General features: G+C 41.6%; 1 protein-coding gene across 3 annotated transcripts in view; it reads right to left on the minus strand.

Moving 5' to 3' along the window:
* Nucleotides 1-6470: 6470 nt before the first annotated feature.
* The window catches only part of RAB29 (RAB29, member RAS oncogene family), an 11673-nt gene continuing 397 nt past the window's right edge, over nucleotides 6471-17746 (minus strand). The window contains exons 2-7 of one of the 3 annotated variants that reach the window (XR_826510.1): nucleotides 17395-17644; nucleotides 15315-15386; nucleotides 13959-14140; nucleotides 13547-13668; nucleotides 13048-13270; nucleotides 6471-10949 (exon numbers count right to left, since the gene is read on the minus strand). Coding sequence is in view for 1 of the 3 variants with exons in the window: in XM_010854178.1 (XP_010852480.1) it covers nucleotides 13159-13270; nucleotides 13547-13668; nucleotides 13959-14140; nucleotides 15315-15386; nucleotides 17395-17518 (612 nt within the window). In the remaining 2 variants the exon portion in view is untranslated. Of the gene's footprint in view, nucleotides 13271-13546; nucleotides 13669-13958; nucleotides 14141-15314; nucleotides 15387-17394; nucleotides 17645-17746 lie in introns of all 3 variants that reach the window. The other 2 variants (XR_826509.1, XM_010854178.1) reach the window with 2 other exon arrangements.

Below are 17746 nucleotides of genomic sequence, written 5' to 3' on the forward strand. Positions count from 1 at the left end.
ATCTCCCTAAAGAAGCAAAAGACCTATATATAGAAAACTAGAAAACACTGATGAAAGAAATCAAAGATGACACAAATAGATGGAGAAATATACCCTGTTCATGGATTGGAAGAATCAATATAGTGAAAATGAGTATACTACCCAAAACAATCTATAGATTCAATGCAATCCCTATCAAGCTACCAATGGTGTTTTTCAGAGAATTAGAACAAATAATTTCACAATTTCTATGGAAATACAAAAAAAAAAAAACTTGAATAGCCAAAGCAATCTTGAGAAAGAAGAATGGACCTGGAGGAATCAACCTGCCTGACTTCAGGCTATACTACAAAGCAACAGTCATCAAGACAGTATGGTACTGGCACAAAGATAGAAACATAGATCAATGAAACAAAATAGGAAGCCCAGAGATAAATCCACACACCTATACCACTTTATCTTTGACAAAGAAGGCAAGAATATACAATGGAGAAAAGACAATCTCTTTAACAAGTGGTGCTGGGAAAACTGCTCAACTACTTGTAAAAGAATGAAACTAGAACACTTTCTAACACCATACACAAAAATAAACTCAAAATGGATTAAAGATCTAAATGTAAGACCAGAAACTATAAAACTCCTAGAGGAAAACATAGGCAAAACACTCTCTGACGTAAATCATAGCAGGATCCTCTATGACCCACCTCCCAGAGTTATGGAAATAAAAGCAAAAATAAACCGCTGCTGCTGCTGCTAAGTCGTTTCAGTCATGTCCGACTCTGTACGACCCCACAGACAGCAGCCCACCAGGCTCCCCTGTCCATGGGATTCTCCAGGCAAGAATATTGGAGTGGGTTGCCATTTCCTCCTCCAATGCATGAAAGTGAAAGTGAAGTCACTCAGTCATGTCCGATTCTTAGCGACCCCATGGACTGCAGCCCTCCAGGCTCCTCTGTCCATGGGATTGTCCAGGCAAGAGTACTGGTGTAGGGTGCCATTACCTTCTCTGAAAAATAAACTAATGGGACCTAATTAAACTTAAAAGCTTTTGCACAACGAAGGAAACTATAAGCAAGATGAAAAGACAGCCTTCAGAATGGGAGAAAATAACAGCAAATGAAGCAACTGACAGTTAATCTCAAAAATATACAAGCAACTCCTGCAGCTCAATTCCAGAAATATAAGGGACCCAATAAAAAAATGGGCCAAAGAACTAAACAGACATTAGTCCAAAGAAGACATACAGATGGCTAACAAACACATGAAAAGATGCTCAAGATCACTCATTATCAGAGAAATGCAAATCAAAACCACAATGAGGTACCATTTCACACCGGTCAGAATGGCTGCTATCAAAAAGTCTACAAACAATAAATGCTGGAGAGGGTGCAGAGAAAAAGGAACGCTTTTACACTGTTGGTGGGAATACAAACTAGTACAGCCACTACGGAGAACAGTGTGGAGATTCCTTAAAAACCTGGAAATAGAACTGCCGTATGACCCAGCAATCCCACTGCTGGGCATACACACTGAGGAAACCAGAATTGAAAGAGACACATGTACCCCAATGTTCATCACAGCACTGTTTACAATAGCTAGGGCATGGAAGCAACCTAGATGTCCATCGGCAGATGAATGGATAAGAAAGCTGTGGTACATTTACACAATGGAATATCACTCAGCTATTAAAAAGAATGCATTTGAATCAGTTCTGAGGTGGATGAAACTGGAGCCTATTATACAGAGTGAAAAGAAAGTCGGAAAGAAAAACACCAATACAGTATATTAATACATATATATGGAATTTAGAAAGATGGTAACGATGACCCTATATGAGAGACAGCAAAAGAGACACAGATGTAAAGAATAGACTTTTGGACTCTGTGGAGAAGGTGAGGGTGGGATGATTTGAAAGAATAGCATTGAAACATGTATATTATCATATATGAAACAGATCACCAGTCCAGATTCGATGCACGAGACAGGGTGCTCAGGGCTGGTGCACTGGGATGACCCTGAGGGGCGGGATGGGGAGGGAGGTGGGAAGGGAGGGTCAGGATGGGGAACACATGTACACCCATGGCTGATTCATGTGAATGTATGGCAAAACCCACCACAGTATTGTAAAGTAATTGGCCTCCAATTAAAATAAAAAATTAAAAAAGAAACTATGTAAGGCTGTATGCTACACCAACCATAACAGAATGACAAATGTTCTTTCTTAAATACTTCAATTAAAGATTCCACATTGTCCATTAAAAGAAAAATAAAGATAGACACTGCTTCTACTGTCTACAGGAGCTCAGAAAGGGACCTGTCTTTGAAGACCCTGCCAGGAAATTAAAGAAAGATTCTCCAGAGTTGTTTTCTTTTTCCTTCTTCTTCTTTTAAAAAATCTTTTACCTCCAACCTGCTGACTCTCTGTCCCATCACAACACTCATAATAAAGGGTGAAACAGAGGAGCTGTGTACTTAGTAAGTATTTTTGTAACCCCAGTGGCCAAAAACCTTCTTGGAGATAGGTTCATGGTTAAGAAGGATGCTTCCTTGCCTCAGGTCACAGCCAGAAAAAGAATGGGCCAAAGTCAATTTAAACTTTCTAATTCATTTTCTCAAGTGTACATTTCTTATTTTCTCAAGTGTATATTTCTTCTGCTCCAGACTTCCATCTTCCTTTCTATTCCTAAGAATGTTAAGAGCTGGGGCTTCCTTGGTGACTAAATGGTAAAGAATCCACCTACCAGTGCAGGAGACATGGATTCAATCCCTGGTCTGGAAAAATCCCACATACCATGGAACAACTAAGCCTGTGCGCCACTACTGCTGAGCCTGTGCTCTAGAACCCGGGGAACCACACACTGCAGCTACTGAAACCCTTGCGCTCTAGAGCCATGTGCCACAACAAGAGCAATGAAAAGCCTGCACACAACAAGGAAGAGCACCCCCCACTTGCCGCGACTAGAGAAAAGCCCACGAAGCAAGGAAGACCGAAAACAGCCAAAAATAAATAAAAGAATATTAACAGCTAAGTTTAGGTGGGTTTCTGTTACTCAGACAAATAGGATGTCCAACTTGACATCAGATTGAAGGAAAAAACCCCAACACTAACACTTGCTGTTTTGCTTAACAACAGTAAAATCCATAGAAAACTTGCACTTGTAACATGAAAGATAACACAGCCTTGTCCATCCAAACTGCCAGCAAACACTGTTAAGTGAACATTGCTGAACGGGGAAGCCCCAAAGTATAACAGAAAGAGCACTGAACTTGTGATGAAGAATACTGGCCCTGAGCACTGCGGTTTACTACCTAGGTGATCTTCAGCAAATTTTAAATTCTTGTGCCTCTGCTTCTTCATCTGTAAAATGGGGATAATTATGTTGGTCCTTCCCTCCTTCACGAGATTGGTATAACAATAGTAACAAAAGGAGCTCCCTTGTGAAAGCAGGTTGAACACTATGAAGCACTGTAGGAGGTAGAACGGATTACACTGTCTTCACTGAAGAGAAAAAACAAAATCCAAGAGCTGGTTTATGCCTCCACTGGAACATAACAATCCTTGGGAGGAGAGTAAAGAAAAAGTGCCCACAGCTACACATGCAGAAAAGGTGACAGAAGTGATGACAGTCATCTTTTACCTCCATGAATGTCCAAAGAGGTATGTCCATACTTTGGCCACCTGATGTGAAGAGCCAACTCATTGGAAAAGACCCTGATGCTGGAAAAGATTGAAAGCAAAAGGAGGAGAGGGCGGCAGAGGATGAGACGGTTAGATAGTATCACCAACTCAATGGACATGAATTTGAGCGAACTCCTGGAGATAGTGGAGGACAGGGAAACCGTGCGTGCTGCAGTCCATTAGGTCACAAAGAGCTGGACATGACTTAGTGACTGAACAACAATAACATGTCCAAGGTGCTATCGCTCATTCTCTACTATCTCCTAACCATTCCTAGGAGTACTGTATTCTGACCACACCCAGTACAGACATGATTCTACCAACTGCTGCCAGCCTCTCTGCCTCCAATGAATTCCAGGATATTGGAGTTCCAGTCCAGTATCCTGACTGCCTAACAGACATTTCCACTTGAATACCCACAAGCTCAGTTCATCTATGGAGAAGGCAATGGCACCCCACTCCAGTACTCTTGCCTGGAGGATCCCATGGACGGAGGAGCCTGGTAGGCTGTAGTCCATGGGGTCGCTAAGGGCGATTTCACTGTCACTTTTCACTTTCATGTATTGGAGAAGGAAATGGCAACCCACTCCAGTGTTCTTGCCTAGAGAATCCCAGGGACGGGGGAGCCTGATGGGCTGCTGTCTATGGGGTCACACAGAGTCGGACGCGACTGAAGTGACTTAGCAGCAGTTCATCTATGCCAAACAAATTATCTCCCCTACCCACCTTCTTTTCCTGACTCCTCATTTCTTTCAGCAGCATCTTCTTAATCGCCTGAGCTCAAATCCTTGGTGCTGCTGACTCCACCCCAACCCTTCACTGTTTGTCTTCAACACGGAAACCTCTTGATTCTTTCTTCATTGCGTTTCTCAAATTCACTATTCACTTGCCATGTCTATTGTCACCATTCATGCTTAAATTACTGCAACAGCTTCTCTTCCCTTTTTGGAATGTGTGGTAGATACAACAGACAATACTATCTTCCTGAAGTACAGCACTCATGGCATTCCTATAAATAAAATTTCAATATGTCCTTACGGTTCTCATAATAAAGTCTGAATGCTTTATACTAACATTTAAGCTGTTGCCAGAGTTTCTCAGGCACAAGTCTAATATTATTCTACTTTAAATCTCTCCATGAACTGGGGAAAATATTTACAATATGTATGAGATACAGTTAATATCCTTAATATACAATGAGCTTTTACAAAAGCACTAAAAAAAGACAACAAAGTAAAAACAGACATTGGATACAAATAGGTGACTAACATAAGAAATAAAAATGACAACTACATTTAATCATAACCTTTTTTTTTTTTTTTTTAATGCCGGAGTCCAGCTCCAGCAGACAGGGAATCAACCTGAAGAGATGAGCAGTGTCGGTGGAGAATGATGCAGCCTCTGATTCAAGGTGCGGGACTGCATGTTTATTTCAAGCTTCAGGTTCTCTTTTATACTTTGACAAAAGCATTAGGTCAAAGGTTTGACATTTTCAGTTCCCCCTCACCCAGATTTATTGTCTCATTGTTGGCCTTCAAACAGAGTTCCTGCTTCAGCGATTCTCTCAGAATTGTGTTTACTTGTGATTACATTGTAACTCATGCTTATGTCTGGGCTGCATACCACATTCCTCAGTTTATTTCTTATCTTTGTAAATCCTGCCTGCCCCTGGCTTCTAGCTATTAATAACTCTAAAATTCCTAATCCCTACAAGCTATAGTAAAATATGCTAACACTACAACATTCCTTAAGCTTTTAGCTTCTAACTATTCTTAACTATTCCTAAACCCTAAACTCAGCAAACTTTCTTTGCCACTAACATATCCCTCACAAACAGGTCTCAGGTAACAATCCTTCCCATGGCCTCAAGCTGTGGCCTAACTGCTCATCCTGGAATGTTCTTTGTAAAGATCCTTGAACAAATGTCAGTGGTTAACTTTATGGATTATTCTCTGGGCACAACTGCAGAAGGCTTTGTGCCTTCTCATGCTCCTCTCAAGAACAATAAGCACCTTAACATTCTTTCCAGCCAACTCAACTGAAGAAAGGAAAGAACAAGTCAGAATCACAAGACCTAACTCTTTCATCCTGGGACTGTGCCTGTGGGACAAGGAGAGGGGGTTGGGGCCGTGCCTCCATTTTGTCAGCAATGCCTAACGCAGCTCTTGACATTTTTACATTTCACTGCTTAAATTGGTAAACATTGAAAACAGTCTTGTTAAGGATATGGATAAACTGGCCCCTCATATCCTACTGGTGGGAGTATATAATGGGGCCAACATTTTGGAGGGAAATTTGGCACTATATTTAAAGTATGTATACCCTTTGACTTACTTCTGCTGCTACTGCTGCTAAGTCGCTTCAGTCGTGTCCGACTCTGTGCGACCCCATAGACGTCAGCCCACCAGGCTCTCCTGTCCCTGGGATTCTCCAGGCAAGAATACTGGAGTGGGTTGCCATTTCCTTCTCCAATGCATGAAAGTGAAAAGTGAAAGTGAAGTTGCTCAGTCGTGTCCGACTCTTAGCGACCTCATGGACCGCAGCCTACCAGACTCTTCCATCCATGGGATTTTCCAGGAAAGAGTACTGGAGTGGGGTGCTATTGCCTTCTCCATGACTTACTTCTAGGAGTTCATAAAGAAGGTTTCACACAAGTCTATAAATTTATAGAGAGATTCTGTGGCACTATTTGTAGAGAGGAAAAAGAAATAATCCAAACATCCATTAATAGATAACTGGTCAAGTAATGGCAACCCACTCTAGTATTCTTGGCTGGAGAATCTCATGGATAGAGGAGCCTGGTGGGCTACATTCCATGGGGTCACAAAGAGTCAGACACGACTGAGCAACTTCACTTCACTTCAAGTAAATTATAATACATCCATACAATCCTATGCAGCAAGTAAAAGGAATGAGGTAGAACTGTGTATTCTTACAAGGGGAGATATCCAAGGTACATTAAAAAAGAAAAAAAGGAAGTTTCAGGAAGCCGTGTATAATTTGTTTTGTTTTTAGGAGAAAGAGTTGTACAGTTGGGACTGCATATGCAGAGAAAATCCTGGAGGAATATTCATACTCTTAAGTTGTCTTTCAGAGGTCAAATTACAAAAGAATTCTATTTCCTTCTAAAAAATATATTATGTGAATTATAACAATAATGTTCTTGGCCCTACTACCAGCTAGTCGTGTGACTCCAGACAAGTTCCTTAACCCACTACTCCTCAGTTCTATGACCTAATCTCTGGAACCTGTGAATATGGGAAGGGGAACTAGATTGCTAATCAGCTGATCTTAATATAAAATTAACCTGGATTATCTGAGCGGGCCCAGTGTAATCACAAGGGTCCTTAAAAGTCAAAGAGAGGGACAAGAAATGTCAGAGTGATAAACTGACTTGACGGACCTTTGCTGGCTCTGAAGATGGAAGAAGGGGACCATGAGCCCAGGAATGTGCGTGGCCTCCAGAAGCCAGAAAAGGTAAGAAAATGATTCTTCCCTAGAGTCTCTAGAAAGGAATGCAGTCCTGCCAACAACTTGATTGTAGTCCAATGCAACCTATTCTGGATCTCTGACCTCCAGAATTATAAAATAATACATTTCTGTTGTTTTAAGCCATTTAAAAAATTAATAATGTTTATGTATTTTTCAACTGTAAAAAAAATGCAGTTCTCCAACAAAATGAAGTTCAGATGCCTCAGCATAGCCTATAGAGAGAGCTCTTCCTGATTTACGCTATCTCCAATCTCATTTTCCCACAGTCCCCTGCTCTCCTCCATCCATCCTGTCTCTACCCCAGCCCCCACAACAGCTCCAGGTCTAACGCCCATCTACTGTTCTTACAGCAAGCTCTGATGTTTAGTGAATGCCCCCATGCCTTTATTTGCTTTATTCTGTCTAAGAATGCATTTCTTCTTGTAGTCCTCCAGTTGGAGTGCCTCTTCCATGAGGTTTTTCCTTACCTCCTTCCTTGTCCTGCATCACTACAAGAAGTAGACTCCCTGCAGTGAGATGCAATTCTTTTACATGCCTGGCTCTCTTCTGGACTGCCCTTCCTAGACAGAAAGCATTTCTTCCCCAGGTCTTATCCCACAATTATAACGGTAGGTGTACCACTTAATTAGTGACCTATATAATCTCCATGGTCTTTCTAACCTTATTTCCCACTGCTCTAGAACATGACACCTTTGGTCTACTGGTTACTACTCAAACCTGCATAAAAACTCTAAGCCCCCTTTCTTCCCAGCCTGAAATCCCATCCCACCTCTTTCTCGATTGGTATCCATCTCATGTCCTACTTCCCTTTAAGAAATCTTTCTTGACTGCCTTCCATGAACTTCTATGGCATAGATCTTTATATCCTCCACAACTCCTACTGTAATACTGGATACATAAAAAGTATGCAATGAAAACTGACTTAAGTGTGAATACAAGTACATGAAAAAGTCCGCACATGAAAAAAGTGGACTGAACATAAATTTATCAAAATGTAAACAGAGGTTTTGTTTGGGTTGTGGGACATTTTCCTTAAGGAGCAGATTTAAAATTGTTATAGAAGTACTCAAAAACCTGTACACCCATTTAATAAATTACTCTTTATGTGGGAAAACATCAAGGATGCCACCACCAAAACAGACACATACAAAACAGGAGGCAGTTTATTTAGTTAAAGGAGCTCCTGAAGTTAACACAGCTAAAGGTTAAAAATGAGTTTGCCACTCTCTAGCTGTCTAACCTTGAGCAGAGTCTTAATTTTTGTGCCTTAAGTGTCTACATATATAGAATCTTGGGATCATTGTGAAAATAAAAATAATCCATGTGACCTGTTTAGACAAATATGCACTTGGCTTATAGAAACATTCAGATGTTAGCTACTGGCAACAACAGTTGAAAATGCAATGGCTGTTAATACCTCTGTACTTGCATATATAAAATAAACAACAAGGTCTTACTGTATAGTACAGGAAACTATTCAGTGTCCTGTGATAAACTATAATGGAAAAGAATAACTTTTTAAAATTTCTGTATTTGCAAACAATAAAGCCGATGTTCAAAATTAAATGACAGTCACTGCATTTGGGTGACATTATCTTAGTCACTGGAACTTGTCAAACATCTCAGGACATATCTGTGCTGCGTGCTATTCAAACAGCACTAAACTTGGCCCCAAGTGTAATTACACACGTCTCTGAACACGATCTCAAAGTCTATCTAATACAAACTAAATTTCCAACCCCAAAAGGGCCAGTTCTGTTTCTCTAAATGTCTGGGCTCATATTCTATTAATAAAATAGGTTTTTCAGGTCAAATGCTTCCCAGAAACCTAAATGATAGAATGGAGATGGGGAATTTGAAGATTTGCAGTTACGTCTTGGCTTTATTACAGATTCAAATGGCTGTCTTCCATTAGTCAAATCTTGAGATAATTTTTCCCTCAAATATAAAATAAGAACTGTTTACTTTCTTATTTCCAGGGTAGCATAAGAAACATGCACAACTCACAAATCTGAGGGAAGAGTTTATGCAAAGTCAGATATTGGTATCTAGTACTACTGGACTGCTCTTCTCATGTCATGATAAATAATAAAATGTCTATCTTATTTTCTTCCTTTCGTATCTGCTTTTCCTTTTTACTCCCATTATATGTAGGTTAGTTCCTAATGAGTTAAGTGTAAACCAAGTTGAGTGTGAAGAAAGTTATCAAAACAGCACCATTACATAGAAAAGTACTATTAAGTGCAAGTAATGGTTAAGTTTGTGTGTCAGTTTGACTGGAACATGGGTTTACCCAGATATTTGGTTAACCATTATTCTGTGTGTTTCTGTGAGGGTGTTTTGGGATGAGATTAACACTTACATTGGTAGATGCCATAAGGCAGATTGCTTTCTCTAATATAGGTAGGCCTCATCCAATCAGTTGAAGACCTGAACAGAACAAAAGGCTGACTCCCCATCCTGAGTAGCAGAGAATTCTGTCTGATGGCCTCTGAACAGGAACATCAGCTCTTCCAGTCTGCCAGTCTGGGGACTTGAACTGTGGCATCAGCTCCACAGGTTTCAGGCTTGCCAGCCTCCATAATCACACGAGACAAATTCTTATAATATATCCCTTTACATATATAAACACACATATTCATATACATATATGCATACATATCTGTATCTTATTAGTTCTATTTCCCTGGAGAAACCTAAAGCAGAGCAATACCATTATTATACTAAAACTCTGCAGATAAAACTGAACAGAATTCAGATTATGATTGAAGGCCGAAGAGAAGGCACGGTTTTTCTAACAACAAAGATTATGCGTAGATATATTCTCAAGTCAAAAATACATGTAGAGTTCTTTCCAGTGCACATTTTTGAGTGGCTTTCTACCTATTGCACTTTGCAGCATGGGGGGTATCTGCCTTTAATAAATGAGTCATGTACACAGCTGGGGCCTCTTCCTATACATAGTGAACCAAGGGAGTGAAGGAGAAAAGGGCACTGAAGTTTATTTCCTTGAGCAATCTAATCACTGGATTGTACAGAATATCTATCATGGAAATTTTTACATCTGCTAAGCTTGGCCACTGCCTACAAAAGGATAAAAGGCAGGAAGAGCCTTCTGTTAGATGGGACAGTGTTCTGGGGACAGAATACAGACCAGCTAAGGAAAAGAGTTAAATCTGGAGATAAGGGGGGAAATGAGGAACCCAAATAGTCCTCAGCTATTGTTAAATGAGTAAGAGAAATCATCTTAGAGCAACTCTGGCTCATTATAGCACAGAAGAGTAAACCATCACTTACTGTTGAGGGGCCTTCTGTGACCTGTGGTTCCTTTCCCAGCTTGTTTGATCACTCAGCTATTCTGTTCAAAGTAGCAAGCCAAGGCAGTCACAATTCCACAGCTCTGTTCTCAGCCCTTCCTTGCATCTCTTAGAACACTCTGCAGGGAATGCCTATGTTTTCTTCTTGGCCACAGACTAGCTGGATGAGTGAAGGGGCATCTTGTCTCAAATATGGAAATTTCTCTAGGGAAGGGCTACAACGATATCCATGTTCCAAACAGTTTTACCCAAGAAGTAGCATCCAAATGATAAGATCTAATTATTTTTAATATAATCACATTTCTAATCATGTAAATATTTTTTTTATTCTTCTTTATCTTAATTACTTTCTCTTTTCTTTACAGATAGGGATATGGAGAGGAATTATATTTCACTTTCTTCTTTAATTGGTTTCAGGGCCATAATGTTCACCAGTTGGGAGAGAAAATCCAGAAGGGCTGGCAGGCCAGTCTCTAGCAATGCTTGAAAAGGCAGAAATATCCTGAGTCAGCCAGTGGGAAAAGAAAGCATATTCAATTTTTTAAAAAAATGGTCACATTTCCAAGCAGTATTTGAGAAGTTACATCAAGTACTGAATTGGAACAAGGCAACTGATACTAGTAAATTAACAGATAAACAGAGTAACATTTACCTTCATTTTAAAGAAGGTATTTTAAAAAGTCTCCATTTCCATAATACTCTTATCAGTATAAAATAACACTTTAACAAACAAATTGAAGGTCAGTAACTACCATGAATACAACACTTATTTCCCATTTATTTGTGATTTTGCCGGGGTTCAAATCAGTGAATAAAAATCAATTTTCTTTTCACAGAGAACTTGTTCTTCCACTATTATTTTCAGAATCATTGTAATAAAAACTCTACCTGGAATGGGTAATACAGAAGAGAACTTGAAGGTCTAAAAAGACTGTGCAAAATTTATAACAACTGGCATTAAAAACAAACCACCAAAGGCTCTGATAGCTGGCTTCTGATCTCTTAGGAGGGTGGTTTTCAGTCTGCACGCGTGCGTGCTAAGTCACTTAAGTCACGTCAGACTCTGTGCAACCCTATGGACTGTAGCCCATCAGGCTCCTCTGTCCATGAGATTCTCTAAGCAAGAATACTGGAGTGGGTTGCCATTTTCTCCTCTAGGGGTTCTTCCTGACCCAGGGATCCAACCCTCATCTCTTATGTCTAGAGCACTGGCAGGCGGGTTCTTTAACTCTTAGTGCCACCTGGGAAGCCCCAGTCTGGTGTGTGTCAAAATCACCTAGAGAACTAACGGAGCCTACAGAAGCCCAGGAACCTTTCACTGGGAAGGCCTGGATCTCTGCATTTTTACCACATTCTCCAGCTGTGGTTTCCAAACTGGCCTGATCAGAATTGCCTGGGAAGTTTTGAAAACAACAACAATGAATCCCCAGGTTTCACTCCTGGACATTTTGATTTAGTAGGTTAGACTGGGAAACACAAATCTTAAAACATTTTATTTTAAAATCTTTAAACAAACTTTCTAGGTGGTTTTGATCATATGTGGGAACCACAGACTTAGAACACTTATTTAGCTAAGTGTCTCTCACAGAGCTCTTAAGTCTGAGCTCACTAAGAATATTCACAACTCTAGGTAGGTTATAAATCACCATCCTGTGAGAATTTAATAAATTAAACTGTCTAGAAGTGATTGGATACTAAAAACTCTATCCAATTTAGCACTTAAATTACCTAATGATTTTCTGTCTATCTACTTTCCACCCCCAGGCAAAGGTCTATATATAATATTTATTTCCTATGGCTGTTAAGTGCTAGCCACAAAAGTGCTCATAAGCAAGTTGTGCCACAGGATTTTGTTCTGTTAACCTCTCCCTCTTCTTCCACTCAGACTACCAGAGCTTTGAGGAACAGACCTATTTTAGGCCACCATGGCCAATTGATGTCACTTGCAGCATTATGCAGCAAGACATCAACCCAGAAACCTGCAAACCTGGTCCCCAGCCCACTGGGGAAAAGATACTAGAAAACATTAACGTGAGAATTAATTTCTTTGGAGAAAGAAATGCTCTCACCAAAGAGTTCATTTAAAAGCTTGGCTATTCTTAAAGCCAAGACAAGAGAAAGCTAATACAACTTTGGAATCTTTAAAAAATACAGTGACTTTTGGTTTAGGGCTTCCGGTAGCCCTAAACTCACATTATCTGGCCCCACTCCTCCTGCATCTCGGAATCAGATGTTTAATTCAAAGGCAAAACAAGAATCTGAAAGCAATGGCCAACAAGGAATTTGGGAAATGAGCTTTGATCTCACTTTCCTTGTAACTGAAGTCCTATCAGACTGGGATATCAATATATATTGAACGGAAAAATACACTCAAAAGCAGGTGAGAATTATGCTTCTTGAAACACAGATGCTAATTTCTAATCCTTGCCACAAAATCAATCCCAGATCATAAACTGAGGGACGAGATGATCTTGTTTGGACAGAAGACACTGACTGGTCTCTCTAAGCCAGCAGCAAGCAAGAGGCAGAAATGCCCATGGGTCCCACGTGTCTTTTCTGAGTGATGATGGCTCTCCTTACCAGACAGTTACCAGCAGACAGGTCAAATGTACTTAGTAAAACTGTTGGATGGGCAACCAAAGGGAAGAGAAAGCCGTCCTGGAGCTGGGAGGGAAAACAAGCCAAATGCTACTAGCAGCAGGCCCAGCTGGAGGAGGGCTTGGTTTGCAGGTTGATGTAGTTCCCTTGGGTAGACAAAGACATATCTTCTCTGGAATTGCTCATCATCTTTTCAATGAGGACTCTAAAAATCAAATAAAAAATAAGCCTGAGAAACTGAATGGAGAAACAGCAGATATTGTGTTTTGTCACCAGATGGCATTCAGTAAAGCCACAAGGTTTAAATGCCTCATTATCCCCAATTATCTCAGGAGAGAAGACAGCACCCCTGGCCTTCAGAAGTCGGCATTCCATTGGCTCAATCTGTTCTTGTTTGCTCAGAAACAAGAAGGTCCAAGATACTGCAGTGAAAGATGGGTAAATCTGTATGCTTATCTCTAGAACAGCATAAGCTACTCACCTCATGGCCTCATTAATATTTTTGTTCTCCTTGACCGAGGTTTCTGTCCAACCTGTGAAACCATTCTCTTTACTGAACCGGTCAACCTGGTCTCGGCTCACTGCCCAAGGGGATAGATCACACTGGCAAAGAAAATAAATCAAAGGCAACACCATAAACTTCCTGAGAATAGGAACATTGCTCAGATACACGTGGATTTAAAATAGTTCCCCTAATGGCTAGAACAGAAGCATCAGACATCTACAGTCAACGTTCTTCTCAAAGAAAGTTTCAACATCTCTTGAAGAGAGGTAGAGAAGATTTTGCCAGCTTGAGAAGGGCAAGTGGAAACCTAGAATCAGAGTGCATTTTAGATTCACTTACTCTCTGACCAGACTGAAGCCAGGGGCCGTTTTCCAAGCTGACCACATACCTTGTTGGCTAAGAGCAGGCAGGGCACTGGCTCTCCATTGGGCAGTGTGAGCTTGCTGTCCAGGTCTTGTTTCCATTTCTGGCTGTTGCTGAAGGTAGTGGCATTGGTAACATCAAACATAATAACACAGGCAGAGGCATCCCGATAGTAAAGTCGGGTCATAGAGGTGAAGCGCTCCTGCCCTGGGAAGTAAGACAGTTCTTGAGAAGGTGATCCTCAGAGCCAGTTTGGGGACCCTCTCTGACACCCTGCCCTTTCCATCTTCATTAAAGGAAAGAGGGCAGTATGAGGAGCGGTGAGTCCAGATTTTGAATCCAGATCATCCACTTCCAAATTCCTGCTCTGTCATTTACCACCTATGTGACTTTGGTTAAGTCAACATTTCAGTGCTTCAGATTGCTCATCTGTAAAGCGGGGGAAAGCAGTGGTTTTTTATTACAGGCTAGTTGTAAAGATTAATGAGTCAGTGAATCTAAAACGCTTAGAAAAGTGATTAGCAAATAATAAATAAGGGTTGTTGTTCAGCCGCTCAGTCGCGTTCAACTTTGTGATTCCATGGACTGCAGCATGCCAGGATTCCCTGTCTTTCACTATCTCCCAGAGTTTGCTCAAACTCATGTCCATTGACTCTATGATGCCATTCAACCATCTCATCCTCTGTCGTTCCCTTCTCCTTCTGATTTCAATCTTTCCCAGCATCAGGGTCTTTTCCAATCAGTCCACTCTTTGCATCAGATGGCCAAAAGTATTGGAGCTTCAGCTTCAGCATCAGTCCTTCCAATGAATATTTAGGGTTGATTTCCTTTACAATTGACTGGTTTGATCTCCTTGCAGTCCAAGGGACTCTCCAGAGTCTTCTCCAGTACCACAATTTGAAAGCATAAATTCTTCAGCGCTCAGCCTTCTTTATGGTCCAACTCTCACATCCATACACGACTACTGGAAAAACCATAGCTTTGACTAGACAGACCTTTGTCAGCAAAGTGATGTCTCTCTTTTTTTAATACTTTGTCTAGCTATTATTATTGTCTTCTCTTCTCTTGTTTCTCACCAAGGTCAGCTGGAAACCTTAGAAAGAGCACCCTCTGCCTGCTGTGGGAGCATCCACCTATGGTCTTCATAGTTCACTACTTCACCAGCCCTTCCACCCACACAGAGACTGCTCTATATTTATTCAGGGTAAAACATTTACAGAACACATCTTCAAAAGCTCTACGTCTATTCAGCTTACATATCCTCAGAGCAGTCTGATCATTCCAGCTTCAGAAAAAAAAGTTTGGTTCCACTTTTTCTCTGAAAGCTTGTTGGTTAAACCAAAATCTCTCCCCTTATTCTTGTCCCGTCTTCCCATCCTACCTGCAATATCCCACAGCTGGAGGCGCACCATCTCTGAGTCAGACCACTGGAGAACCTTCAGAGCAAAATCCACTGAAAATATATGTATAATATACTTGAATAAAGTTTACCTTTAAAAAGTCCACAAAGTCATATCAAATATGCAGATACAACCCTAGGGACACACAACTCCAATCGAATTCATTCATTCATTGTTTGTTTATTTGGTTATTTTAAGCCCTCAATGGACCACACCCATGTATTAAATATGACACATATAATTCACATGCATCTTCTGAAGGCATCTCTGGCTTTTACTCTCTTGTCAAACCACTTATTTGATCCTACTAATATTGACGTATCTCTTTTCAGACAGTTGGCTCAGGCTGAGAAAACTCAATTGGAGAATATTAGGTGAGAGTAATTACAAAAACAACTCCTTATCTCAGGTTAAACAGTTTTTGGGAGATTTAGGGGGCTTTCTCAGGGAAGGGATGATGAAGTAGAAGACGGAAATGAGGTAAGTGTGTTGGCCTTTGCATCTTCCACATTTAATTTCACTGTTGGTTTCTAATCCAATTGTATTATGAGAAAATCACACCCTTGGGGGAATTCTACATCCTTCATAAGGCTGTAGGAGTTATCCTGGGCAGGAATGAGATAAAGTGAAAAGGTCCCAGAGGATTCACCCCACGGGTGATGCTTAAGAGCTGTGCTAGAAGCTCCTGCCACATCTGTAGATGCTGAGACTCCATGAGTTAAGGCCAAGGGGGAAGAGCTTTTGATGAAGACAGACACAGGATAATTTCCAATGTTTGGAAATATATTTCTTCACATCTACGACAGAAATGAAAGCTAGGGGAAATTTAGAATAAACACTGAAAAAAATAGCCAGTCAATTATATTCTTTACTATAGGAAAACTAGCTGCTGCTGCTGCTGCTGCTGCTAAGTCGCTTCAGTCGTGTCCGACTCTGTGCAACCCCATGGACTGCAGCCCACCAGGCTTCTCCATCCATGGGATTTTCCAGGCAAGAGTACTGGAGTGGGGTGCCACTGCCTTCTCCGATAGGAAAACTAGAGCAATTGCTAAAAATTAGTGGGATACTTTTAAACCAAATCCGTGAATTAGGGGCCCTCATGTTACTTATTTTTTTTGTTTGTTTGAAACTTAAAACCCTTCATTTTGATGGATATTCTTAAGGAAGATGTCTTAATTGCAATGTAATTGCATGTTAATTTTAAAGAATTCCATAATGAACACTAGTGTACATTTTCAAAATTTGTATCACAAAAGTTCTTTTAATGGAGATAAATAAATGTTTGTTACTTTCCCTCTTCACCAGCTCTCCCCAGCTAAACTTTTACTTAAAAGGCATTCTTCTACTTCTGGAAAGTTGAGTCCAAAGGCCACACCTGGAAAAGAAGTGAACCCCTGGTGTCCCCTTTGTCCTTTGCCTCCCCAGTTTGAGAGAAAAAGGGGTGGGAAAATAGAAAAGTAGTATATTTTACACTAGGAATAGGTTGTCTTTAAACAATCAGCGGACAAAAACCACACAGCTCATCAGCATCTGACTGAGTGTCCAAGGAGCTCTCCCAGGCAGGCATCTCCATAACAAAGCCAGGCTCCTTGAGGCCAGGTTAAACACCCTTCTGTTCCTTCAACAGCTGTCTGTAACTCTCGTGAAAGGTAGAAGAGCAGCCCCAGCTGGTACCTAACCAGGTTCTCCAGAAGGTCTCAGCGGCGTCCGCTTGTCGCAGAAATTTGCCGGTGACCGCTAGGAAGGCTGGAGGCTTGAGTTCACAGTTCCCCAGCGAAACGCAGCAACTGCTCATTTTCACACCCACCCTTCCCCATTTCCTACCGTCACACCTTTGCCTTTCTCTCTCGACACAGTCAGCTCTGACTGGGTAAACTTAACTGGAACCCCCCCCCCCCCCCGCGAGAGGCATGCACCCCAAACACCAGGGTCCCAGACAGCTCCTTCCTGGCCCGGGGAAGGACCTAAAGACGGCAAAACCCCCGGTCCCTAGCCCACTCCAGTCCGCGGCTGGTCGCAGGACCCCGGCCGCTGCCCCGACCGCCCCTCGCAGCGTCTCACCTCCCACCGTGGACTTGTAGTGTTTGCTGAAGCTGTCCTGGGAATATCGCTGCACCAGGGACGTCTTGCCCACCGCGGCGTCCCCCACCACCAGCACTTTGAACAGGTGGTCGCGGCTGCTCATGGCTAGCGGGATGGACGCTTTACGGAGGCGGGGAGTGGGGGGTCTGCTTATTTTCAGCCCTTGGTCTCCGGACCCCTGCTCAAACTGAAGTGTGGCATACCCGCCCCATGGCCCGTTAGGGCGACTCTGAAGAGAAAGCAAAAAAAAAAAAGGAAACTTTGCGCTCAACTAGACGCGCTTCCTCCCCGCGCGGCCGCAGCCTGGGCGGAGCGCAGGGCGCAGGCTCTG

Source organism: Bison bison, unplaced genomic scaffold (assembly GCF_000754665.1).
Source record: "Bison bison bison isolate TAMUID 2011002044 unplaced genomic scaffold, Bison_UMD1.0 scf7180017864338, whole genome shotgun sequence".
NCBI classification, from domain to species: Eukaryota; Metazoa; Chordata; class Mammalia; order Artiodactyla; family Bovidae; genus Bison; species Bison bison.